This window comes from Giraffa tippelskirchi, chromosome 9, assembly GCF_054371585.1.
Source record: "Giraffa tippelskirchi isolate mGirTip1 chromosome 9, T2T-mGirTip1v1.2.pri, whole genome shotgun sequence".
Classification (NCBI taxonomy): Eukaryota; Metazoa; Chordata; class Mammalia; order Artiodactyla; family Giraffidae; genus Giraffa; species Giraffa tippelskirchi.
Window position 1 is genome coordinate 73519013 of NC_137283.1, and position 27498 is coordinate 73546510.

At 44.5% G+C, this 27498-nt stretch overlaps 1 protein-coding gene across 13 annotated transcripts in view; it reads right to left on the reverse strand.

Annotated features, from left to right (window-relative positions):
• SMAP1 (small ArfGAP 1) overlaps positions 1 to 25658 on the reverse strand; it is a 178137-nt gene extending 152479 nt beyond the window's left edge. For all 13 annotated transcript variants that reach the window (XR_014065195.1, XR_014065194.1, XR_014065193.1 and 10 more), the window contains exon 1: positions 25328 to 25658. Coding sequence is in view for 5 of the 13 variants with exons in the window: in XM_081529366.1 (XP_081385492.1) it covers positions 25328 to 25445 (118 nt within the window). In the remaining 8 variants the exon portion in view is untranslated. The remainder of the gene's footprint in view (positions 1 to 25327) is intronic.
• Between the last annotated feature and the right edge of the window lie 1840 nt (positions 25659 to 27498).

Consider the following 27498-nt stretch of genomic DNA (forward strand, 5'->3'; position numbering starts at 1 on the left):
TTGGATTAAAGATTTACTGAGCATGGCCCTGCCCATCAGAACAAGACCTTGTTTCCCCCTCAGTCAGTCTCTCCCATCAGGAAGCTTCCATAAGCCTCTTATTCTTATCAGAGGGCAGACAGAATGAAAACCACAATCACAGAAAACTAATCAAACTGATCACACAGACCACAGCCCTGTCTAACTCAATGAAACTATGACCCTTGCCATGTAGGGCCACCCAAGATGAACGAGTCCTGGTGGAGAGTTCTGACAAAACGTGGTCCACTGGAGAAGGGAATGGCGAACCACTTCAGTATTCCTGCCTTGAGAAACCCATGAACAGTATGAAAAGGCAAAAAGATAGGACATTGAAAGATGAACTCTCCAGTTCAGTAAGTGCCCAATATGTTACTGGAGAAGAGTGGAGAAATAACTCCAGAAAGAATTAAGTGACGGAGCCAAAGCAAAAACAATACCCAGTTGTGGATGTGACTGGTGATGGAAGTTAAGTCCGATGCTGTCAAAAGCAATACTGCATAGGAACCTGGAATGTTAGGTCCATGAATCAAGGCAAACTGGAAGAGGTCAAGCAGGAGATGGCAAGAGGGAACATCAACATTTCAGAAATTAGTGAACAAAAATAGACTGGAATGGGTGAATTTAACTGAGATGACCATTATATCTACTACTGTGGGCAAGAATCCCTCAGAAGAATAATTGTGTAAATAAACTCAAAATATCATAGACAGTAAAAAAACTAAGAAGATTCTTAGAACTAAAAAATCTACAAATACAGCATTCCCATGATGTTTTTCAAATGTTAATGTACTCTGGCAAAGAAGTTAAACTGTGATAATCATTTAAGGCTCCACTGGTCATCAGGATGGTATAAGATAAAAGGAGAAAATAAAATGAAGCTTAATTTTAAATCCTTGTTTCATCAAACTGTGCTAAAGTGTAAGCCTTGTCAATCCTATTTCTCACTTTGTTCAGATGATTGAGCATCACTCAGAAGCTCAGCTTAAAAGCTCAGAAGTTTGAGCAAGCATGATACCGCTTTCCTTGACTTTATTTATTTTTGGCTGGGTAGGTCTTTGTCGCTGCGTGCAGGCTTTCTCTGGTGGTGTGGAGCAGGGGCCTCTCCTGTTGTGAGCACAGGTCCCAGGCCCTCAGCTTCAGCAGCTGCAGCACACGGGCCTAAGGGCTCAGCTGCTCTGTGGCCTGTGGCATCTTCCCAGACCAGGGATCAAACTGTGTCCCCTGCACTGGCAGGGGGATTCTTATCCACTGTTCCACCAGGAGAGTCCTCTTTTATTTATGTTTTTATAAATATTCTAGTACTTTTTCTGTGCAAAATTTCTCTCAAGCAGAAAGAGATTCAATATTTACAACTACTTCCCTTTTAAACTATTCTTGACAGATTCCCTGAGAAAACACGTGCTTTTAACACAGCAGACACCAACAAACAGCTCTCCAAAGTTTTAAAGCATGTCTGCATTACTGCTATTGCCAAATCTACGTTCAAATAAACTGGCTGAGTAACTATATAATATGCAATCATTTTTCATTCTATTAACTTCTTAATATTCTGCCATCACACGGATATAGTTTGGTTAAGCATAAAAACTCAGAATTTATCTTCCTTCTCATTATGTACAACAGCCAAATTTAAAGAGAATGAAAAAGCCAAAAAGTTAAGAGATGCCTTATATAAACATCAAGGGTAACTAACACATTCCAGTTGTCCGGAAGACCATCTGCTCCTCTGGCCTCACAAAGTAGAAACTTGGTTCACTGTCATACTCTCTCACTGTTAACAGCTTGATGCAAAGCATTTAATCTATTAATTAATTAGTTAATTAATCTCTAATAGGAGATTAGACCAGATATCTGAAAGGCCTCTTCTATCTCTAAACTTTCTATAATTTCAGCTACAAAAAAATGTAGACGAGAGACTGAAAATCTGTGCAAAGTGCTTAACTATCACTTACTCATAGACTTAGAACATCTATCTAGGGGTGAACGGTGTGGCTTGCACCAAACTCTGAGGAATGAATATTGCCTGGAATGACTCAACAACTGGTCAGGAAAAAAATGTGAAAATGATACACAATCCCACCCCCAAATGAAGGAGCAAATCATAAAAGACTAGGAATGACCAACAGCATATTTGACATGTTCAATTTAATGAGTGTCAAAAACGCAGTATGAAAGTATGATACCTTGCACCACTTGCATTTAATGAAACTTTTCATGGACAGGATCCTCAGTGACAGGCTGGGTGCCCACGCGGAGGCAAGCCGGCCCCGCCCACCCGGCAGCACGGCCCCCCTCAAGGACACCTTCCCCAGATGAGATCCACTCTCGGCAAGTAAGTGTGCGCACACGGAGCTCTGGCAGCAAGACTCTGAAACCACGCGAGTCAGAAAGCAAACACTCGTCAGTGAGGAGCCAGCTCAGTTTAAAACACTTTTTAAATTACTATAAAATACTATTAGCCAGTATGCTGTGTAGAGAACCCTCTTAAACCTCCTTCAATACCCACTGTCCTCACTCTCGGCCAAAGACTTGACCTCGCTGTCGCTCCCTCACTCCCACTTCAGACCCTTTCAGTCCCCCCCTCATCAACTGCTCCACAGTCTTCCTGACTCTGCTCCTGTCCACAGCGGACCACCTCCTCTGTCGGGTATCAAATGTTCCCTCGGTCTGGCGTTAAAAACACATCACCTACATACACACTTCCCTCCTGGTGAGCCTGCCCCCTCCTGGCCATGGAGAAGAGCCCAGTACTGGACGCACAGCCTGCTGCCTCCAGGACTAAGTCACCACAGGCGGGGCCGGGGCACCTCACCCAGGCTCCTGGATGATGACTCCAAGAGACACCACTGTCAGGAAGCCAGACAGCAGGTCGCACAGCCTGGGAGCTGCCGAGGCGCAGGACGATGGATCAGTGAGGAGACTGGGGAGGGAAGGCACAGCGTGTGATGAGATCCAGGCCCAGGGACACAGAGCGAGGGCGAGGCGCTAAGCGGTCTGCCAAGGCGAGCTCGTTTTCCCAGGTCAGGCTGTGGGTGCACAGCTCTGAGATCAGCTGAGACAGAAGCCACAGAGACAGTACTGATGTGCTGACACCACGGCCACTCCACCCAACTTCCGGTGTGCCAGAGGACAGAGAGCTAAAAGAGCTGTGTTTCTCAGATTCCTTTGCAGTTAAACTTCTGAATGAGAATGAGTTTCTACCAATTAGAAGCACTCACGCAATCAATAGCACAGTTGGTAAAGATTCCACCTGCAATGCAGGAGACCCCAGTTCAATTCCTGGGTCAGGAAGGTCCGCTGGAGAAGGGAAAGGCTACCCGCTCCGGTATTCTGGCCTGGAGAATTCCACGGACTGTATAGTCCATGGTACTGCAAAGAGTCGGACAGCACTGAGAGACTTTCACTTATGCAATCAACACTTGAAAGGAAAAGTGAGGTGGAAACTATCTTCCTGCCTGTCTCCCTGTTTTTCTGCAAGAAAACCAGATGGTAGAATGTCTGGTCTCCAGTCTAATCCTGGGTGAGAAGTACCTGTTTTCATGGATGATGGGAAGACCCCATACTCCAGTACCAGTTTGTGATGTGTAGGAGGGCAGCTGCAGCTTTCTAATCCCAGGATCACAGCTAGCTTGTTGTTTTCTGACACTCAACAGCCCAAGAACAGCCTGTGCGCATGAAGCTCCCTGGCGCATCACTTCTGCTGTGATCTGGGACCGACCTTCCCGCCCCTCCCAGGCCTTTCACAAGGACCTAATTTCCTGCATTAAAGCATTTCTGCCAACATACCTCGAGTGTTCTATTTGCAGTGCTGAAGCTCTATTAAAACAACCTCAAACATATAAAAATAACATATGATTCTAGTATTCAACACCAGTGGCTTTTACAAATCTGACTAAACAAAGTTTTACATTAGCTAAAAAAGAAAAAAAAAATACAAATACTAGGTGAGGCCATATTTTCCATAAAAAAAAGGATTACCAAATCACAGTGATCTTCATCAAACACTTAAGATACTGCATGAAATACTTCCAAGACCACTGAGATAAATTAGGTTTTCAGATGGTGCTTGTATCGTTTCATAAATCATGTCTTAAACTGGCAGCACACAGCATTCTCCAGCCGAGCACACGTATCCCCTTGCTCGGGTCCTTATTCACTCAACAAATATTTACGAAGCACTTATGTGCCAGGAGTATCCTAGGCAGTGAGCAAGGGAGACAAAAATGCCTGACTTCACACATTCTAGGAAGGAAGACAACTACTAAACAGAATTAAGTACATACTGGATGAAGAGCTGACCTAACCTAGGTGTGGAGGCCAGGCCCATATGCACACCTGCAGGAAGAACATTCCAGAGAGAGAGAAAAAGGCACCAGGGCAGAACCTGGTGAGTATATTCAGAGGCTGAGTGGGCGGCATGGACCGCCATAAGCGCTCTGGTTTTTACTCTGACAGGCAAAAATAATGGAGGGTTTCAAGTATAGCAATGACAGGATCTAACTACCTAACTTGACTTTTTAAATAGATCATTCTGGCAGCTGGGTTAGAACAGACCATAGAGGCAAGAATAAAGCCGGAAGACTATTTTAGCTACCATGGGGACAACTCCAAAGTTCTGGGACTGAGCACAAGGGCACAGCAAGATGGAGAAGACTGTTCGAAGAGCAGGCCTCAGAAGGAGAAAGATGAATTAAGTTAAGACATGTTAACTGGGAGCCACTGAGTGGCCAGCACATGCAGCTGGATATACCACTGTGGCGTTCTGGGGTGGGCACTTTCTGTCTGAAGACATGCGCCAGGGGGAGCCACCACTTACAGCCAATAACTGAGGCAGGAGACTGGGTGAGACTGGCAAAGGGGTAAACACAAACAGGAGGGAAGAGGTTCAAGAACTGGCTGTGCAAGCCTCCCACCTCTTCTGGTTTAAAAAAAATGCCATTTTGCTTCAATTAAGGCTAGTTCTTTTTCCATCCCTACTATGCTGCTACTGCTGCTGCTGCTAAGTCGCTTCAGTCGTGTCCGACTCTGTGCGACCCCACAGACGGCAGCCCACCAGGCTCCGCCGTCCCTGGGATTCTCCAGGCAAGAATACTGGAGTGGGTTGCCATTTTCTTCTCCAGTGCATGAACAGGAAAAGTGAAAGTGAAGTCGCTCAGTCATGTCTGACTCTTAGCGACCCCATGGACTGCAGCCTACCAGGCTCCTCCGTCCATGGGATTTTCCAGGCAAGAGTACTGGAGTGGGGTGCCATTGCCTTCTCCGATCCCTACTATGGAAAGTCTTAAATACAGAAAGGCCTGAGTCAGGATTCAGTAGTGCCTTATACAACTTCAATCTGTATGACAATTAGCAGCTGTGCCTGACACACAACAGGTGGTTAGGAAACACGTGTGGCATGAATACTTCTTCAGGTACCCCTGGGTAAAAGACAACTTAGGAAGCAGGATGAGAGGTTCTGGTGCACTTTCATGGTTTGCTGCAGTTCTTTTCACTATGTTCTTAACAAAAAACAGGATGAGGAATAAGCAGAATTAGTACCACACTCATTACTACCTTTTCAGATGCTTTATTAACAGCTAATGAGTACTTAAATAGCTGCATGATAATCCTTTTTCTGATGCAGCATCCAAAAATGACCAGGGTCTACCATAAAGAGCCAACAGCTAATTTACTTATTCCTTAATCACTGTCTTTGTAATAATAATTTGTTTGAAGTTTTTTTTAACTTCTTTTGTTCTCCTGGTATGTTTACCCATGCTCTGAGTATGTTCAGAACACATGATATATGTTGAAAAATATGCATTCAGTGGGAGATTACATAAATGTCCAGATACATACTGTCAGTCAAGACTAGTTAACAACATAGTCTTCTAACTGAAGGGGAAAAAATGCAGATCATAGTGAACTAAACATTTTCCAAGTCCAAAACAATCCTCCTTATTTGTTGATAGCTTGTCTGAGTTTACTTCTTAGATACAAAAACTAGAATTTTTTTCCTAACTTTCGTTATCAAAATTTTTCAAATAAAGAGAGTAGCACAGTGAATAACCACATACCCAATGCCCAGATTCAACAACTGGTAGTTTTTTGCCATATTTTTATCTTTTGTGTGCTGAAGTGTCTTAAAAGTAATTTCAGGATAAAGACATCACCCCTAAAAACTTCAGAATGAAGCTTTAAAAAATATGAATTTTCCCTCTATAATCACAATTACCACAACTACCAAATTAACACTAAGTTCTCAATGTCATCTAATACTATCTATTTTACTTCCCACAACCATGCTTCCAAAAACATTTTTTTGTAAAGGACTTTTTCAAAAAAAGCATCCTCTCAAGGACCACTCACTGTGTTCAGTTATGTCTCTGACATGCCTTTTAACTTAGAAGAGCCCCCTCCCAACTTTTTCCTCATTAAACTTAGTAAAGAGATACTAAACCCAGGCTTAACATAAAGAATAATTACACTCTCCACTTTAAATATTTTCAGGGGACACATACAAATATGAAATCAGCATAATGCGCCTTATTTCTTATGAATTCTAAAAGTAATTTGAATATGAATATTCAAGGTCTACCGTAAAGATTAGGCTTCCCAGGTGGCTCTAGTGGTGAAGAACCCACCTGCCAATGCAGGAGATGTAGGAGATGCAGCTTCACTCCCCGGGTGAGGAAGATCCCCCGCAGCAGGAAACGGCAACCACTCCCATATTCTTGCCTGGAAAATTCCATGGACAGAGAGGAGCCTGGCAGGCTACAGTCCGTGGGGTCACAAAAGAGTTGGACACGACTGAGGGACTTTCACCATAAAGATTAAAGCTCAGATGAGTGGTACTAGCCTGAAGATCTGTTTCTTAGCTGTGACATAACAGTAAGCCCTGTTTGGGACTGATACTCTCCCTCTGCAAAAACTCAAGCTAAAGGAACCTGATGTGAACAAGTAAGCTTACTCAATTTGAACATATAGTAATTTCAGCTGTTACATACTCACTAATATATACACATATGTTTCACACATTCATTTAAACATATGGAGCTATTTTTACATGTTTTTCCAATTACATTTACCTCTCACAGGCTATGGGCTACAGACAATCACCGTACTTCAAATATCTGGTAACAGTTTCACTGTGAAATTTAAGAACCTCAATGATGTTTCTTGCCTGTTAATGTGCCTTGTGATTTTTTCCTGATGGCTAGACACGCTGTGCTGGGTAAAAGACGCGGCTGTAAAGAGGCCTCAGTCACTGCGGACGGGGCCTTCCACAGCCCTGCGATGAGGCTTCAGCTCTCCAGGGAGCCTCTGCCTCTGTACTGGGAACTGCACCAACAGTTGCAGTCTCTGCCACCCTTCCTTCAGGAGGACAGGATGGCTAGACTAGGCAGGCACTGGGATTTCTAGAGATGGCTAGAGTTAGGAATTTCCATCCCCCAGGTCTGCGCTTAGTTGCTCAGTGGTGTCCAACTCTTTGCGACCCCATGGACTGTAGCCCACCAGGCTCCTCTATGGGATTTCCCAGGCAAGATACTGGAGTGGGTTGCCATTTCCTTCTCTAGGGGATCTTCCAAACCAGGGAAGGAACCCAGGTCTCCCTTACTGCAGGCAGATTCTTTACCATCTGAGCCACCAGGGAAGCCCCTTGGAGCCCTACTTTAACCCCAAATCTCTCTTCTCCTGGGGCCCGGCTCCGAGAGGCGCCTCTTTTCCCCCAGATCAGTTAAGCTGTATTGAAACAGTTTCTCCCCAAGGTCTACCTTGCTGCAAAGAACAGACGCTCTGGTGTATTTCTAAATAGTACTTCTTCTTCTTCTCCAGCCAGAAGCACTAGGGGCTTTTCTCCCATATTTACTGTGTTGAGCTTATAGAGGTAAAACTCACAAATGTATCTGACCCTCCCCATTTATTGAGTCCCCCTGGAGTCCTCCAGCAACTCATCAATTACAGTTTGGGTTTTCCAGTCCAGTTCTGGTTCCCAGAATTGTGATGGAAGTTGTGATTCTCTATATGCACCCATCTCTGCAATTTGGGGGACTGCAGTTTGCCCTAGAACCTCATTTCTCTGACACATCTAATAAGAACCGCTGGTTGTTCAGCTTGCTCAACTTTTTTCTTCTTGTTTGGATGGAGTGGAGATCCGAAGCTCCTTCCAATCTTGAAGCCAGACCAGAATCTGGAAGTCCTCTCAACTATTTTTTGTAAACTAGTAAAACATTTATTTTACGTAAAAACCAGATTCCTGTTGCTTTCAGGTATACTTCAACAAATCAGTTAAGAACAGTCAAAATCTTCGAGACAAGAGATAAAAGCCCCCAAAAAAGGCAATCACGTGATAGCCCTGTCTTATCTACGGAAGTGAAACCACTGTCTCCACTAAAAAACAAATTCCAGATAACAACAAAGTTCCAGTAAATAATGAGGGAAAACTGCTTCTGTACAAGTTGAGCATCATTTCACATGGAAAAAATATTTATTTTAATCTGATAAAATTGGGCAAAGAATAACAGCAATAGACTAGAGACCTCTGCATATAAAAACAGTAATTTAATGAAAACAGAAAAGCAATCCATGTCACCATCAACTAAAAAAGTTAATGACAACCTGAAAGTAGAGAGTTATTTTATTTGGTGGGAATGTTAAGACTCTGAGCCCAGGAGACAACATCTCAGTAGCCCTGAGAAATTGTTCCAAGGAGGCTACAGCCTGACTCCCTCTCCTACCTCCTGCGAACAGTTTCTATATACACCAGGCTATCCAGTTGTGTATACAGTTTCTGTATACACAAGGGTATAGTATACACAAGTTTGAAACAAAGGGAGCAGGCAGTCTGAATATCAAAGATTACTGATAAGTAAGGAAAACCAGCTCGAAAGCTAAGGAATTTAGCATTCTTCTATGTATGGGAAGATGCAAACCTCTGGGCTCACTGAATTCATTCCTTTCATATGCACCTCAGGTACCTGGGGCCAAATTCTGTTTCTTGACTGTTTACATCCTTAATTTCTTGCTCCACATTGCTGTTCAGTCACTAAGACCTGTCCAACTCTTTGGAACCCCATGAACTGCAGCACGCCAGGCTCCCGTGTCTTTTACTCTCTCCCGGAGTTTGCTCCAACTCATCTCCATGGAGTCAGTGATGCCATCCAATAATCTTATCCTCTGTCGTCTGCTTCCCTTCCTGCCCTCAATCTTTCCCAGCATCAGGGTCTTTTCTAAGAAGTCAGCTCTTTGCATTAGGTGGCAGAATTGTTGGAGCTTCAGCTTCAGCAACAGTCCTTCCAATGAATATTCAGGGTCGATTTCCTTTAGGATGGACTGGTTTGAACTCCCTGCAGTCCAAGGGACCCTCGAGAGTCTTCCCCAGCATCACAATTGGAAAGCATCACTTCTTCGGCTCTCAGCCTTCTGTATGGTCCAGCTCTCACATCCATACATGACTCCTGGAAAAACCATAGCTTTGACTATACAGACCTTTGTCTGCAAAGTGATATCTCTGCTTCTTAATATGCTGTCTAGGTTTGTCATAGCTTTTTTGCAAGAAGCAAGCGTCTGAATTTCATGGCTGCAGTCACCATCCCCAGTGATTTTGGAGCCCAAGAAAATAAAATCTGTCACTGTTTCCACTGTTTCCCCATCTATTTGCCACGAAGAGATGCCATAATCTTACTTTTTTGAATGTTGAGTTTTAAGCCAGCTTTTTCAACTCTCTTCTTTCACTTTCATTAAGAGACTCTTTAGTTCTTCTTCGCATTCTGCCATAAGGGTGGTGTCATCTGTGTATCTGAGATTACTGACATTCCTCCTGGCAATCTTGATTCCGGCTTGTGCTTCATCCAGCCCAACCTTTCTCATGATGTACTCTGCATATAAGTTAAATAAGCAGGGTGACAATATACAGCCTTGGGGTACTCCCTTCCATGTCCAGTTCTAACTGTTGCTTCTTGATCTGCATACAGATTTCTCAGGAGGCGGGTCAGGTGGTCTGGTATTCCCATCTCTTGAAGAATTTTCCACAGTTTGTTGTGATCCACATAGTCAAAGGCTTTAGTGTAGTCAAATGAAGCAGAAGTAGATGTTTTTCTGGAATTCTCTTGCTTCTTGCTTTTTTTCTATGATCCAAAAGATGTTAGCAATTTGATCTCTGGTTCCTCTGCCTTTTCTAAATCCAGCTTGAACATCTGGAAGTTCTCAGTTCACATACTGTTGAAGCGTAGCTTGGAGAATTAGCTAGCATGTGAGATGACTGCAACTGTGCGGTAGTTTGAATATTCTCTGGCATTGCCTTTCTTTGGGATTGGCGTGAAAATTGACCTTTTCCAGTCCTGTGGCCAGTGCTGAGTTTAGTAACATTGCACAGGAGGCAGTGATCAAAACCATCCCCAAGAAGAAACGAAAAAAGGCAAAATGGTTGTCTGAGGAGGCCTTACAATAGCTGAGAAAAGAAGAGAAGCAAAAGGGAAAGGAGCAAAGGAAAGATATACCCATCTGAATGCAGAGTTCCAAAGAATAGCAAGGAGAGATAAGAAAGCCTTCCTCGGTGATCAGGGCAACGAAACAGAGGAAAACAATAGAATGGGAAAGACTAGAGATCTCTTCAAGAAAATTACAGATACCAAGGGAACATTTCATGCAAAGATGGGCACAATAAAGGGCAGAAATGGTATGGACCTAACAGAAGCAGAAGAGATAAAGAAGAAGTGGCAAGAATACACAGAAGAACTGTACAAAAAAGATCTTTATGACCCAGATAACCACGATGGTGTGATCACTCACCTAGAGCCAGAGCATCCTAGAGCGCTAAGTCACGTGGGCCTTAGGAAGCATCACTACAAAGTTAGTGGAGGTGATGGAATCCCAGTTGAGTTATTTCAAATCCTAAAAGATGATGCTGTGAGAGTGATGCACTCAATATGCCAGCAAATTTGGAAAACTCAGCAGTGGCCACAGGACTGGAAAGGGTCAGTTTTTTATAGTTTTAGCTCAAGTTTCGGAGAAGGCAATGGCACCCCACTCTAGTACTCTTGCCTGGAAAATCCCATGGATGGAGGAGACTGGTAGGCTGCAGTCCATGGGGTCTCAAACAGTCGGACACGACTGAGTGAATTCACTTTCACTTTTCACTTTCATGCACTGGAAAAGGAAATGGCAACCCACTCCAGTGTTCTTGACTGGAGAATCCCAAGGACGGGGGAGCCTGGTGGGCTGCCGTCTATGGGGTTGCACAGAGTCGGACATGACTGAAGCGCCTTAGCAGCAGCAGCAGCAGCTCAAGTTTAATTCTATTATTCCCTTCAAGTAAATTTTCATGCCTAGTATGAGTTAAAGGTCAGCGTACATTCTGTTGCTGTTTAAAAGACTACCCTTTCCCTATTGAATTACCTTGGCACTTCTGTTAAAAACAGCTGACCTGTATATGTAAGTCTATTTTTTTTATTTCTGTGTTCCATCAATCTATGTCTGTCCTTAGACCAATACCACACTGTCTTGATTCTAGTAGCTTTATATTAACTGTTGAAGTCACTTCCTATAAAAAACTGAACGTTCTTTTTCAAAATTGTTCCGATTTGGGAGTCTCCTCTGCATTTCTCAATTAACTTTAGAATCAACTTGTCAACTTCCACCAAAAAAAGCCTTCTGAGATCTTGACTGCAATCATGTTGAATCTACAGATTAATTTGGAGAGAGCTGACATTAAAAAGACTGTCTTCTAATCCATGAACATGGTGTATCTCTCCATTTCTTTAGGTATTCTTTAATTCCTCCCAGTCTTTGGTAGTTTTCAGCATACAAGTCTTGCATATATTTTGTTACATTTATCACTACATTTTCAGATTTTATAAATTGCAAAAGGTAATTTTTATTTCAACTTCCAACTGTTTGTTGATAGTACATAGGAATAGTTAACTTTTCTATAATCACCTTGATAAACTCAATTACTGGTTCTAATACTTTTTTAAAATAAATTTCTAAGGATTTTCTACATAAATGGTCATGTTACAACTGTTAAATTACTCGAGTGCTTCTGAGATTTTGAAAATAATTTCTGCGAGAATGTCTAACTTAAACTGTATTCACTTCACCATTCTATGGGCTTTCCTTATAGCTCAGCTGGTAAACAATCCACCTGCAATGTGGGAGACCTGGGTTAGATTCCTGGGTTGGGAAGATCCCATGGAGAAGGGAAAGGCTACCCACTCCAGTATTCTGGCCTGGAGAATTCCATGGACTGTATAGTCCATGGGGTCGCAAAGAGTTGGACACAACTGAGCGACTTTCCAGTATTCTGGCCTGGAGAATTCCATGGACTGTATAGTCCATGGGGTCGCAAAGAGTTGGACACAACTGAGCGACTTTCACTTTCACCATCCTATGCCCTCTTAAGTACATCCCAAGGGGTACCTATCATAAAAATCTAGGTTCAATATACAACTTTTTATCACAAATCCACTTGTAGTAAGCAGAATGATGACCCCAAAGACATCCAGTATCTAGATCTGTAAATATGTTACCTTCCATGGCAAAAGAAACTTTGCAGATATAATTAAGGGCATTGAGACGGTGTTCTTTTGAATTATCTAGGTAAACTCAACATAATCACGGCAGTGATGGAAGCAGAGAGGCAGAATGAGAGATTTGAAGACAGAGGACATGGCCAAGAGGCAAGCATCCCAGGCGACCTCTACGAGTTGGAAAACAGATTCTCCCTAGAGTCTCCAAAAGGAGCCCATTTGATTTTAGCTCAGTAAGACCCATTTTGGACACCAACCTCCAAAATAAGATGATACGTTTGTGTTGTTTTAAGTCACTAAGTTTGTGATGATTTGTAGTATCAGCAATAGGAAAATTAATATACTAGTGATGATCACTTCACTTCAATAAATATACTTCTGCTAGTTTTTTGGCACTATGCACTATCACCACGCTCCCTACACCAAAAGCACCTTTCACGAGTAGACCTGAATGAACTATTACCAAAAGTCTAGACTATACACACTCACACACACACCGAGTTGAATGTTACCCAGCCAAACAAAGAATGAAATACTGTTCTCTGCAGCACCATGGATGGACCTACAAAATACTACACTTAGTGAAGTAAAGCAGACAAGGCCAAGTATATGGCATCATTTATATGGGGAATCTAAAAACTAACACACTGAGAATTTCCTGGTGGTCCAGACTCACAGATGCAGAAAACAAATAAATGGTTATCAAAGGTGAGGGGAGAGATAAATTAGGCGTATGGGATTAACAGACACAAACTACTCTACATAAAATAGATAAGCAACAAGGATTTACTGTACATCACAGGTAATTACATTCAACAACCTACAGTAACCTATAAAGGAAAATAACCTGAAAAAATTGATAACTGAATCACTATGTTGCACACCTGAAACACATTATAAACCAACTATACTTCAATTTTTTTAAAATCCAGAATAAATCCTAATTTTTTATAAATTTTCTTACATTGGAAGATAAAGCTATCCTAAATATGATGTTACAGAATTTTAAGAATTCCTTTGATCTTCTTTTTAAATGTGTTTTCAAGCTGATCACTTGAAATGCACTCTTTAAAAAAGATCAATGGGAAACATCTGAGGATCTGTCATCAATCACTCTTAGAAGCAATCACTTGGATCTTATAAAATGAAGACCAAAAGTTGTTGTGGAGTGGGAGTGAAAAGAATGGAGGATTACTAGCAAGATTATAATTATCTCCCCTTTGGACCCTCAAAGTCCTCACCTTTACCACTCGAAATGCATGTGAACATGAAGTTAGCACATATTTCCAATAGCACCTCATGTAAGTTGTTATTCTGTTTTAAGCAAAATACTTTCAAAGTCATTTCCATATGATATTATAGGTAAATGCCATTCACAGTTAACAAAACTCCATGTAACATCTTAGGCAAAAAATACTAACACTGATAAATGCACATGACTAGCTGAAAATGCACCACAGGTCTCTTCTTTAAAATGATGAGTGAAAGTGTATCTTGGCTTTAGTAGTTGATTGGAAGAGGTGGTGATTTCTTCGATTTTACTCTACTCCAAGAAAGCAGTAAAATGAAAAAGGTTTCACATAAAAGGACTTCTCAACCAGTAAAGAATATTCCTGTTAGCTACATGATGTGCCTTGAAGCTAATTAAAAATAGTAACAGGTAAATTTGCTCAGCAAGACCTAAGTCATCAGTGAAAAGTCTTCAGAAAGTATAAAGGTCTGATCATGATTCAAAGTTCCGTAAGACCCCCAAATATTTTATACCCTCGGTAATAATTATAGACCCTCAATAACAGAAGTTTTTAATTAACAATAATAGTAAATACTAGCATAGAAGTGACAAGAGGCAAGGAATTCAGGAACCAACACAGACCATGGCGGAGATAAAATAAATCTTTGCAGTAAGGCTCAACAAGGACAGGGACAACTGGTCACCAAGCAAGTTAGAAGCAAAGCCTAGATTCACACCTGGCTTTACTAACTTACGCCAGGACACTGCGTTCCAATTCTACCATGCTAATTCTATGGTACAGGGAGATAATCAGTACCTGACCTAAGGATGCAACTGCAGAAACAGAACACAAAGACGTTATATGGAAGACCCCCTTCTGAACAAAAACACTAAAGGACTTCTCTATTGATTCGATCAATTCATAGAATAAAGTTTAGTGATCAGAAAAAAAATTCTATTTTGTTGAAATTGGTATTTTGAAGTTAGGCTGGTTCTGCTATTAAATGCAAAGAGATAAAGGAAAACAAAGAGACTGTCCACACTTGAATACATTTAGCAATAACCTCTCTGACAAAGACGTTACATTTGGTGGTGGTGGTGGTGGTGGTGCTTTAGCTGCTAAGTTGCGTCCATCCGACTCTGCAAACCCATGGACTGTAGCCCGTTCCTCTGTCCATGGAATTTCCCAGGCTACTGGAGTAGGTTGCCATTTCCTTCTCCAGGGGATCTTCTCGACCTAGGGATTGAACCAGAGTCTCCTGCATTGCAGGCGGATTCTTTACCAACTGAGCTACCAGGGAAGCCCTTACGTCAGCTTGAAGGTGATAATCTCTTCCCGCAAAATAATCTCTTCCATCACAAATTTCAACTAGAAAAGCATATGTTTTCTTTCAAGCATGTAACATGGAGCTAGCAACACACACTCTGGAGCTAAATCTCCTGAGTTCACAATCTTGACTCTGTGGTCCCGATTCCCAACTCCATCTCATCCAGCAAAGCTGGGAATTTCCTCTAATGCTTATACCTGCTCCTCTGGCTGATACCCCTAGGCTGGGTTCTAGAGCTAGCTGAGATATGCTGAGACGCTGGCAAGGTCTGCCAATATTGTTGTCGTTTAGTTGCTAAGTTGTGTCCGACCCTCTGCGACTCCATGGACTGTAGCCCACCAGGCTCCTCTGTCCATGGGACTTCCCAGGCAAGAATACTGGAGGGGGTTGCCATATCCTCCTCCAGAGGAATCTTCCTGACCCAGGCAGTGAACCTGTGTCTCCTGCTTGTCAGGGGGATTCTTAACCACTGAGCCACCTGGGAAGTCTGGTCTGCCAATATACTAGAGGAAAATACACACTATCAATTATGTTGTAAGGTCCCCAAGTCTACCCTCAGGTGTGCTAATTCACTAAGAGGACTCACAAGACTCAACGTACATGTGTATTCATGGCTATGGTTTATTACAGCAGAAGGATACCAAGCATACCGGCAAAAGGAAAAGGTACAAAAAGCAAAGTCCGGGAGAAATCAGGCACCAGTGTGCAGATGTCCTCTTCTGGTGGGGCCGCACTCAACACACTTCTCAGCAGTGAGTTCTGACAGTGGGTGTGAAATGCTGCCAGCCAGGGAAGCTCCTGAGAGATTCCGAGTGTAGGGGCTTTACCTGGGGGCCTGCCTAGCCCATATGCAATCTCCAGAATCCCAGAAGAAATGCAGGTGTCCAGCAGAAACCATACTATTTGCACAATGAGTTTAGGCTCAGTGACCGACATCACTTAGGGTGATGAGACCCTTCCACATCCAAGCTCCTGGACACCAGTCAGGAGCCAACCGTGCAATCAATCCTGCGTCCAACAGACCAGCAAATCCTTTAATGTGGACCTTATCTGCCTGTTCCTTGATTCATTCCCAGCTCCCAGAATAGTGCCTGAAATATGTGGTAGCCATTAAAAAAATTGTTCATGAAAAAATTCCTGGCTCTACCATTTCCTAGCTGGATAACATTGGGAAAGTTACTTAAGTTCTGTGTGCCTCAGTTTCCTCATTTGTACTACCAACCTCAAAAGATTACGTTGAGGATTAATTATGTTAATTGATATGTGTAAAATGTTTGATTACACCAGTGGCTGGCAAGAAGGAAGCACTATATAATTTATTTGTGTATATATAACCTTATTTGTTTTTTTATTTGAACTTTCAACCTTAACAGTTTTACCTTCTCCAAGTCACACTGAATTCTCAAAATACTAAATCTCTAATGAACCTATAACCTACACATAGATTAGAATTTAACTGATCATTGTTTCGTATCTACTGAGGTCCCTAAGTACTTTATGGACGACATGCAGGACTTTTTCGCACACTTGACAGCACCTGATGTGATACTTAAGTCTCTGCAGTGCCCGGAAAATGCTGACTTACCAACAAAATCACAGGTTTGTTAAGTCAACTGTTCACATTGGTCAGAATGTAACGTGGTCAACACTTCTGATAATAATTGCAACTTAAACAAAACGGCTTCCAGGTTTCTTTGACCTTCCTCTATTGAGAAGAGAAAAATGAGTTGCTTCTATCCAGGGAAAAGACTGGTAATAGCAGCAGCAGCAAGGAAAAGGCTTGAGTTTATAATGTATAGAATTACAATGTCAATTATTTGACTTTGCCTTACAGAGAGAATGGGTTGGAGTCCATAAAGGTCAGTAAGGGCTATATACACATCTTGTACAACAAGAATTAAGATACAAATTCACTTACTTACTGAAATCAAGTCATGAAAGCCTATACTTTATAGTAACTATTTTTTAATTATTGATTTAATTTTGAGACTACAAAATGCTGATGTTTAGACACTCATTTAACATAAATGATGTACTGTTCCTAACATATTTCACTTGTTTATAAGCAAATCAGTTCTTTCTAATTAGATGATAATTGCTTCATAAAGTTGTGTTGGTTTCTGCCATACAACAACATGAATCAGCCGTAAGTTTACTACACCCCCTCCTTCTGGAGCCTCCCTCCCCGCTTCCCGCCCCTCTAAACCGTCATGGAGCCGCGGGCTGAGCTCCCTGTGTCATAGTGGGGGCTGAGCTCCCCACCAGCCACCCCTCACACACGGTGAGGCATACAAGTCAGTGCTGCAGTCTCAGTTCACCCACCCTCGCCTTCTCCCCCAGGCTGACAGGTCAGTTCTCTACATCTGTGTCTCTATTCTTGCCCTGAAAATAGGTTTATCAGCACCATTTTTCTAGATTCCATATACATGCATTAATATATGATATGTGTTTTTCTCTTTGACTTACTTTATACTGTATAACAGGCTCCAGGTTCCTCCACTCAATTCAACAGACTCAAATTTGTTCCTTTTTATGGCCAAGTAATATTCCATTGTGTGTATGTACCCCAACTTCTATATCCACTCATCTGTTGATGGATAGGTTGCTTTCATGCCCTGGCTACTACAATCAGTGCTACAATGAACACCAGGATACATGGATCTTTTTGAATTATGGTTTTCTCAGGATGAACATTTCAATCTTTAAAAAAAGGAAGACAAAGAAGATGAACTGGGAGGAAAAAAAAGCAGGGTACCACATGCAGCCAAAGTTATAAATTGATGAGTCAGAGAGACCTGTGGTTTCTATACCAGCTCCAACACCAGAACTCTACACATAATCATCAGGGGAAACCTGAGGATCCACAGAATTCTGGGAACAGAGCATCAGACTGAAGTTTAACATTCTGAGAGAAATTCTAGATTGGTAGGTCTCTTCTCTGGGTACAGCAGACCTGGGTATGGCATAAGCCCTCTTGGAGGAGGTCGCCATTAACCCCAACACAGAGCCACCAGAGCTTCACAGGACTGGGAAACAGACTCTTGGAGGAAACAAACAGAACCTTGTGCCCCAGGACCCAGGAGAAGGGAGCAGCGACCCCACGAGAGACTGACCCAGACTTGCCCGTGAGGGTCCCAAAGTCTCTGGCGGAGATGTGGGTCGGCAGTGAGTGGCCTGCTGCAGGGTTGGGGGCACTGAGTGCAGCAGACCTCCTTTTGAAGGAGGTCCCCATTATCTTCATCACCTCTACCATTATTGGCCTCAGGTCAATAACTGGGAGGGAACACAGCCCTGCCCATCAACAGAAAATTGGATTAAAGATTTACTGAGCATGGCCCCGCCCATCAGAACAAGACCCAGTTTCCCCCTCAGTCAGCCTCTCCCATCAGGAAGCTTCCATAAGCCTCTCATCCTTCTCCATCAGAGGGCACACAGACTGAAAACTACAATCACAGAAAACTAACCAATCTGATCATACGGACCAGAGCCTCGTCTAACTCAATGAAACTATGAGCCATGCCAGGTGGGGCCACCCAAGAGAGACGGGTGATGGTGGAGAGGTCTGACAGAGTGTGGTCCACTGGAGAAGGGAATGGCAAACCACTTCAGTACTCTTGCCTTGAGAACCACATCAACAGTACGAAAAGGCAAAAAGATAGGACACTGAAAGATGAACTCCCCAGGTCGGTAGGTGCCCAATATGCTACTGGAGATCAGCAAAGAAATAACTCCAGAAAGAATGAAGAGATGGAGCCAAAGCAAAAACAACACCCAGTTGTGGATGTGCCCGGTGATGGAAGTAAAGTTCGATGCTGTGAAGAGCAATATTGCATAGGAACCTGGAATGTTAGGTCCATGAATCAAGGCAAACTGGAAGTGGTCAAACAGGAGATGACAAGAGTGAGCATCGACATTTTAGGAATCAGAGAGCTAAAATGGACTGGAATGGGTGAATTTAACTCAGATGACCATTATATCTACTACTGTGGGCAAGAATCCCTTAGAAGAAACGGAGTAGCCATCATAGTCAACTATAGAGTCCGAAATGCAGTACTTGGATGCAATCTCAAAAACGACAGAATGATCTCTGTTCATTTCCAAGGCAAACCATTCAATATCACAGTAATCCAAGTCTATGCCCCAACCAGTAATTGCATGCATCCCACACACTAGCAAAGTAATGCTCAAAATTCTCCAAGCCAGGCTTCAACAGTACGTGAACCGTGAACTTCCAGATGTTCAAGCTGGATTTAGAAAAGGCAGAGGAACCAGAGATCAAATTGCAAACATCTGCTGGATCATCAAAAAAGCAAGAGAGTTCCAGAAAAACACTACTTCTGCTTTACTGACTATGCCAAGCCTTTGTGTGGATCACAACAAACTGTGGAAAATTCTTCAAGAGATGAGAATACCAGATCACCTAATCTGCCTCCTGAGAAATCTGTATGCAGGTAAGGAAGCAACAGTTAGAACTGGACATGGAACAACAGACTGGTTCCAAATTGGAAAAGGAGTACATCAAGGCTGTATATTGTCACCCTGCTTACTTAACTTCTATGCAGAGTACATCATGAGGAACTCTGGGCTGGATGAACCACAAGCTGGAATCAAGACTGCCAGGAGAAATATCGATAACCTCAGATATGCAGATGACACCACTCTTATGGCAGAAAGCAAAGAAGAACTAAAGAGCCTCTTGATGAAAGTGAAAGAGGAGAGTGAAAAAGCTGGCTTAAAGCTCAACATTCAGAAAACTAAGATCATGGCATCTGGTCCCATCACTTCATGGCAGATAGATGGGGAAACAGTGGAAACAGTGGCTGACTTTATTTTTCTGGGCTACAAAATCACTGTAGATGGTGAGTGCAGCCATGAAATTAAGACCCTTGCTCCTTGGAAGAAAAGTTATGACCAATCTAGACAGCATATTAAAAAGCAGGGACATTTATTTGCCAAAAAAGGTCCGTCTAGTCAAAGCTATGGTTTTTCCAGTAGTCATGTACGGAAGTGAGAGTTGGGACTCTAAAGAAAGCTGAGCGCTGAAGAACTGATGCTTTTGAACTGTGGTGTTGGAGAAGACTCTTGAGAGTCCCTTGGACTGACAGGAGATCCAACCAGTCAGTGTTAAAGGAAATCAGTCCTGAATATTCATTGGAAGGACTGATGCTGAAAGTGAAGCTGCAATACTTTGGCCAGCTGATGCAAAGAACTGACTCACTGGAAAAGACCGTGATGCTGGGAAAGATTAAAGGCGGGAGGAAAAGGGGATGACAGAGGATGAGATGGTTGGATGGCATCACCGACTCACTGGATATGAGTTTGAGAAAGCTCTGGGAATTGGTGCTCTGGGAGTTGGGGATGGACAGGGAGGCCTGGCGTGCTGCATGCAGTCCATGGGGTTGCAAAGAGTCGGACATGACTGAACTGAACTGAACTTAGACAAATTATAATCACAGACTGCTGTTTACATAAATTTATCCTAGAAGTATTAACATCATTATAAACAATAGTTCCTGAAGGTGAACTGTACTTTTATATTTCAGGGTTCCTATATAAACCTATTTTAAAGTAACAGCTAAAGAAAAACGTTCACCACCCTCAACTGCCTGTAGTGGACTCTAGTACTGGGTCTCACAACTCCATTTCACTCTTCTAATTTGTCAAGAGGTCAGAAAGCCTCAGGCTGCCTTGACGGGAAAGGACTGGACCTAACTTAGGTCTGCAGTGACAGGCACGTGGATGGCACAGGCTTGGCAGCTGCCGTCTTTCAACAGTCAGGACAGCCGACAAATATGTCCACCAGACACAGACCGGCCACAGCAGCCTGGTTCTCCAATCAGCTGAAGGGAGAGATGCAGCCGTGGCAGTGCCGGCGGAGGCAGTAGTGTGTGGCCTTGAAATCAGAAGGCCAGAAGTGGCTCCCCGACTTCGGCTCCTCCAGCCCTTTCAACAATGTTGTAAGGGGTCTACTCCTTAATAGATATCTTACAATGGCTCCAGTGGTTCCGTTTTCTGTCCTATCCGCTGACTTACAACACATTCACGTTAAGACAGTTCACGTCCTCTTACATTCTTGCTGGACCACTGCTATAACCAAGTGACTAGGTGGCTACCTCTCGCCACTGCAGTTCTTCCTCTGACCAGTCACCGCCAAGTCTGATAAAGATTTAAGATGGTTTACCCACAAGCTGAAATGTGTCCTCTCATCCACATATCTGCCGCCTGTCCTCAGGGCTGTGCTTTCACATCCGCCCTTTCAAAGGCATTTGCTGAACTGCATCTACCTGCTGTGCCAAGGACTGGGGCTACAAGACAAAACAAGACCGACAAGGTCTCTTCCGTCTTAGAGCTACAATCCAATCCCTGATTTCCCAGTAATTACCCAAATAATGTTTAATTACAACCGTGGTGAGTGTAATAAAATACGTGAGGTGCATCTCACATGAATAAACGGAAGTCTACTCTAACCTGGGAAGATCAGGGAGGATCAATTCCCCTGAAGATACACTTCAGCAGAAACTGGAAGATAGGCAAACTGACCAGATAAAAAATTGTCAGCTTCCTGGGCAGAAGAAAAGAGCATATGCGAAGGCCCTGAGACAGCACTCTCGGAGCTGTGAAGACAATCAAGGGAATAAAGCTAGGTGCAAGGAGAGCAGCAGTCCACGGTTAGGGGCCAGGGAGGCACTGCTCCCACGCACTATTCTAACAGCGCACTGAGTATACTGCTCCGAAATAATTCATGTGCTGAAATTATTAATGTGCAAAAATGCAGCCCCCACCAAACAAGCTCCTTTAGGGTCTTACAACCAGTTTAGCCCTCTAATCCCATACAGCGCTTAGCGATGTGTCCTCAAGTCAAGACTGTGGAGTGAAGAAATGAGTGTTTGATCTGGGTCAAGAGCTTAACCTCTCCATACAAGGCAGTCTCTAGGGTTCAAACATCTTCTGCTTCCAACCACCCCAAAACTTACAAGGCAAGAGATGCATTTTCATGCCAACCAATACGTGCTCAGAATGACAGCTGGCATTTACCCCAGATGAAACTTTAACCACTGAAAAGTACTCTGTAAGTCAGCAAGGGGCTCTAAATCCTCCCTGCTCCATGAAGTGCCACCAACAAGTCACCGACAGAACTGCTTTCAACTTCCGCGGAGACCCCACTGAGGCCTGAGAGAGGACAGGTGGCACCATCTGCCTGTTCTTATTCTCTAGTCGCTCAACAGACTTGCGAAGAGTAGGACCAAAAGCAGGAACCTGGCACCTATGCCATCCTTTTCTCCTTCCTCCCTTCCCAAATACTATCAAATCAGGAAGCACACACCAGTGACTCAGTAAGAAAATGTCAAAATCCAAGTGACAAACTTCTGCCAGTTGGTATAAGGCAACAGAACAGGGAAATCTCTAGCCCTAAATTCTAGTTCTGGTACAAAGAACAATGAGGAAGCATACTTTTTAAGAAAGAAAATTAAGTTAACTAGGAAATAGCTTCAAAATACATGAAAAGCTTGAAGCAGTTTATTAGGCGGTGAAGAGAAAAAAAATCAATACATACATACAGAATGGGACCACTTATAATAATAACTGAGCTGTAAAAATAAGACCTTTAGCATGTTTTTTAAAAGTACATTTAACAGTAAAGCAATTATCTTCCAGGGGCTTCCCTGGTGGCTCAGTGCTAAAGAACCTGCCTGCAATGCAGGAGACATGGGTTCCATCCCACGGTTGGGAAAATCCCCTACAGAAGGAAATGGCAATCCACTCCAGTATTCTTGCCTGAGAAATCCCATGGACAGAGGAGCCTGGCGGGCTACAGTCCATGGGGTCACAAAAGAAGTGGACACAACTTAGCAACAACAGCAATTAAATAAAATAATTTTATCCTCCAATTTTTTAAAAAAGTACATTTAATCAGAATTTCACTACCTACATTTACTATGTCAATTGGCAAGCGTGCGTGTGTGCCAAGTCACTTCAGTCGTGTCTGACTCTTTGCCACCCTATGGACCGTAGCCCGCTAAGTTTCTCTGTCCATGGGCTTCTCCAGACAAGAATACTGGAATGGGTTGCCAAGCCCTTCTCCAGGGGGATCTTTCTGACCCAGGAATCGAACCCGGGTCTCTTATGTGGCAGGCTAGTTCTTTACCACTAGCACCACGTGAGAAGCCCTGTCATCTGCTATACATAATAATAAATTCAAAATCAACAAATAAGCCAAGATTTCTACTAAGAGAGCCCCTTAGATCATACCAAAGACTCAAAAACTTTACAAAATATATTTAATCGTAGCAACCGCCTCACCATGTCAATTTTTTCCCATTATTACAACTATGAAATCAAGTGTCATTCAACCAGTAAGTGGTTTGAACTGTTTGTTTTTTCCCCTTGAAGGACCGAGATGAAACAATGAAATAATTTAGAAGATCATCTTAACACTATACTAGATTCAGTAGCAACAGGAAAGAGCGATGACCTTTCTAAATTCTGACTGCGGCTCATGCCCTTCACACCACATCCTTGAGCTCCCGGTACTCTCTTCTGCCCCACTGCCTCCACTTCTCAAAAACAAAACCACACACACAGGACCAAACAAAACCAACATAAAAAAGACATCCCTTCAATACATCTACTGACCTCAGTGGCAATCCATGTGAGCAAAACTAATGCTCCCTGTTCCTCAGGTTAGGAAAAATAACAGTTTTCTCCTAATGTGAGAAGTACCTGATTATACCCTTCTCCCGCCTCAAAAACCATAAACGCAAATGTCAACATGTGGTAAACAATGTCTTTCTCTAAACCTATAAATTATTTTAGGAAGCATTAGCGAAAATCTGATTTTACAAAGACCCTTTTGGCAGAAGGAAATCTGAACAAAAATTATTTTTGAATGGTTTCTATAAATAAAGGGAACTGCTAAAACTGTTATTCAATTTTTAAGGGATAGACTTAATACTTACTAGCATCTCTGTCTAACTAAGTGATTGATTCATTACTCAAAATGCATACAATATAAACTCATATACTGGCCTTTTGAAGGCCCATTTTCCAGTATTTCACTAGTGCAGTGATGAGTAATAGAGCCTCAATACAGAAAGGCATTCATTCTGCAAAAACCACACATGTAATCAATAGCAGGTAAACAAATACTAGTGCAATAATCGGGCGTTTGCAACTCACTGCCTGAAAGGTTGGCCCCAAGTGACTTTACTATGATATTGAAAAGTGCTTCATAAACGGTCTGGTTCCCGTCCAGTCACATGACCTCTCAGTAGCCGGGGACCCGTCACGGTAGTAAAGGAACCTGCCAACGGCGTGTGCCTGAGTCTTGTCAAGTATCACCTGCCCACTGAGACGTGACTCATTTACACAGCGTTGAGGAAGAACAGAAAAGCTTCAAGAAAAGTCGAGGTCAAACAGTGTAGAAATCTTCAATTACTTTCCCAGAGACTGACTGCGGCTCTGGAGAACCGTCGGTCTCTCAGCCGGGACACCAATTCACCAAGAAGCCAGGTTTTATTTCCTAGCCGTATGAGGGGTTTGTTTAAAAAAAAAAAAAAAAAATCTCCGAAACGTGTTTCCCGTGAGATTACTTATAAGACATTAAATATACATCAGTTCTCCAAAGCCGAAACATATAGGCTAAAAATAGCGTGTCTATTTCAAAGGCTGAGGCAGAAACCCTCCAACTGAACAAACTAAAATTAGGTTCCTCTCATGTCTGGATGTGAAGAACACCCCTTCGACGTTCGAGAGGCACACAGACCAGGGTCCACAGATAGACTCCCCTGGACTACCGGGTCGGAGAAAATCGAATCAAAACCTTCAGCAACAGAAGAAACCCCGCGTCCAAGAAAAAGACTCACGTTAACGAAATCCCTTCTCATTCGGGCCAAAACCCAGGCTGGAGCACAGCGCGCCCAGCCTCAAGCCCTTCCCCAGCCGCCTCGCTGAGCGCGCCCCGGGCGAGGAGCGCCGGGAGGACCGCCTCGAGGACGGCCGGGGGCACCGCCGCGAGGACTGCCAAGGAGACCGCCGCGAGGACCGGCAGGAGGACCGGCGCACCGTCAATTCTCCCGGCCGCCGGCCAGGGGCTGCCCCGGCCGCCCAGCCCCGCAGCGCCCGGGCGGAGGACGCGGCCCGCCCGGCCGCCCCACCCGCCGCGGCACCTGCCGGGCGGCCCGCACCGGCCCGGCGGGAGCAGAGGACCCCCGAGCCCCGGCCCGAGGGTCGCGCCGCGCTACCTTTGGCCTCGCAGTCGGCGCAGTACTTGTTGTCCTCCTCTCTCAGCAGCTTGGACAGGATGAGCTGGTGCTGCTCGTTCAGCTTCTGCGCCTTCTCCCGGCACGAGCGCGTCGCCATCGCGGCGGGGTGGACGCGGGCGGCAGCCGGACGGGACGGGCGGGGGGCCGCGCAGCTGGACGCGCCGGGAGCCGCCGGGGCCGCTCACACTCGGCCGGGAAGCGGCGGCCGGGGCGGCTGGAGCAGGAGGAGGAGGGGCGGCGGCGGCGGCGGCGGCGGAGGCGGCAGCGCCGACGTGTCCCGCCTCCTCGCCGGGCCGACCCCGCACGCACCGCCGAGCCGGCGAGGGGGAGGGGCCGGGGCCAAGGCTTCCGGGCGGCGCCGCCGGAAGGAACGGGCGCTGACGCGCCGCGCAGGCGCCGGGCCTCCCGCGAACCCAGCCCGCGGGGCGCTTCCGCTCCGGTCCGGCGCACAGGTGGTTCCGGGAAGGTGCGGCGCCTTACGCGCGTATGTACCGCGGGGCGCTTCCCCTCGCGCCCGGCGCCCAGGTGATTCAGGGAAGGTGCCGCGCCGTACGCGCGTGTGGACTTCCGCCCTCTCTGCGGACGCGGTCTTCGCTGGGGACCGCTAGTCTGACCCCGGAAAGGACGACCTTTCCGTGTACTTCTTTGCCTTTGCACCTGCGGCACGACATCGGAAAGGCAGAAGTAATCGTAACTGGGCGGATTCTCTCATTCATTCAACGTTTCTTCACCCGCACGTTGGAAACAGACACTGGCCTTGAAGCTGGAGGCCCGTGCGGGACCTAATAGGCGAAACTGCCTCTTATGTTGTAGGGGACGTGACATGTACTATTGAAGGCCGACGTCCATTGGTGGCCACTGTGTGCCTTGAGCTATTTAGTCATCCAGTGCTTATCACAGCCCTGAATAGTGTTGTCTGCATCCTACACACAGGGACATCCTAGTTTCCCAGGTGGCTCAGACGGTAAAGAACCTTCTTGCAATGCAAGAGACCCAGGTTTGATCCCTGGGCTGGGAAGATCCCCTGGAGAAGTGAAAGGCTACCCACTCCAGTCTTCTTGCCTGGAGAATTCCATGGACAGAGGAGCCTGGCGGACTACAGTCCATGGGGTCGCAAGGAGTCGGACACGACTGAGCGACTAACACACTAACACACACATCCTACAGAAGAGGGCCATGTGGCCTGGAGGAGTGAGAGGGCTTGGCCCCACTGCTCCATACAGGAGCTGAGATTCAGTCCCAGAGCAGTAAGGACGGGAAGGACTGCGGCCCAGGAACGAAGGGCCCTGGGCCAGGTCGCTTTAAGGAGAAGCTGTATCACAATCACTTTTAATGCAAGAAGAATAGGAAAAGAAGACATTTTCTCAGAGCCCAGAGCTTCCCAATCCAGGCCCATGGACTTTGAACCCTGGGTGAAGGAGTCTGAATGTTTTGGCGTGATGTGGCATACTAGCAATTTCTAACATGGAACTTAAGAAATCAAAAAAATATGGCCCAGGCCTGTGGTGGGGCAGATGCTAGGAAAGGCACTGAGCAGGAATCTGCGTTATCGGGCCAATTCCTAGCCCAAGACCTGCAGAAAGGTGACTCCCAACCCCAGGCTCACATAGCCCCATTCTTGGCACAGAAAAAAATGTTTTTGGAACTAAATTGAATGATGATGGCAGTGCAGATGTTGAGTAACTGAACTAATTACAGCTTAAACTGCATGACTCTTATAAATAACCAGCAGGACATTAAAGTAAGTGCTAATAAGTAGGAAAAAAGTCACGTGGGAGACACAACTAGGATCCATTATCTTGAAGGCTGGCTTGGTTTAGAGGGGCCAGGGAGGGAGATTCTAAGCAAGAGCAGCAGGCATAGAAACAAAGACTTCAAGTAGCCTGGAAAACAGAAAGACAAGGGTGCTATTTAGGACAAGTGAGAGATGAGGCTGGGTAAGTCGAGTGCAACAGGACTGAAGAAGGCTTGTGACAGCAGACAAAGCAGTCTGACCTCGATGTAGTAGCTGATGATAGAAAACCTGTAGATTCTTCACTAGGAGAGTGAAAGTGAAGTCGCTCAGTCGTGTCTGACTCTTTGCGACCCTGTGGACTGTAGCCTACCAGGCTCCTCGGCCCGTGGGATTTTCCAAGCGAGAGTACTGGAGT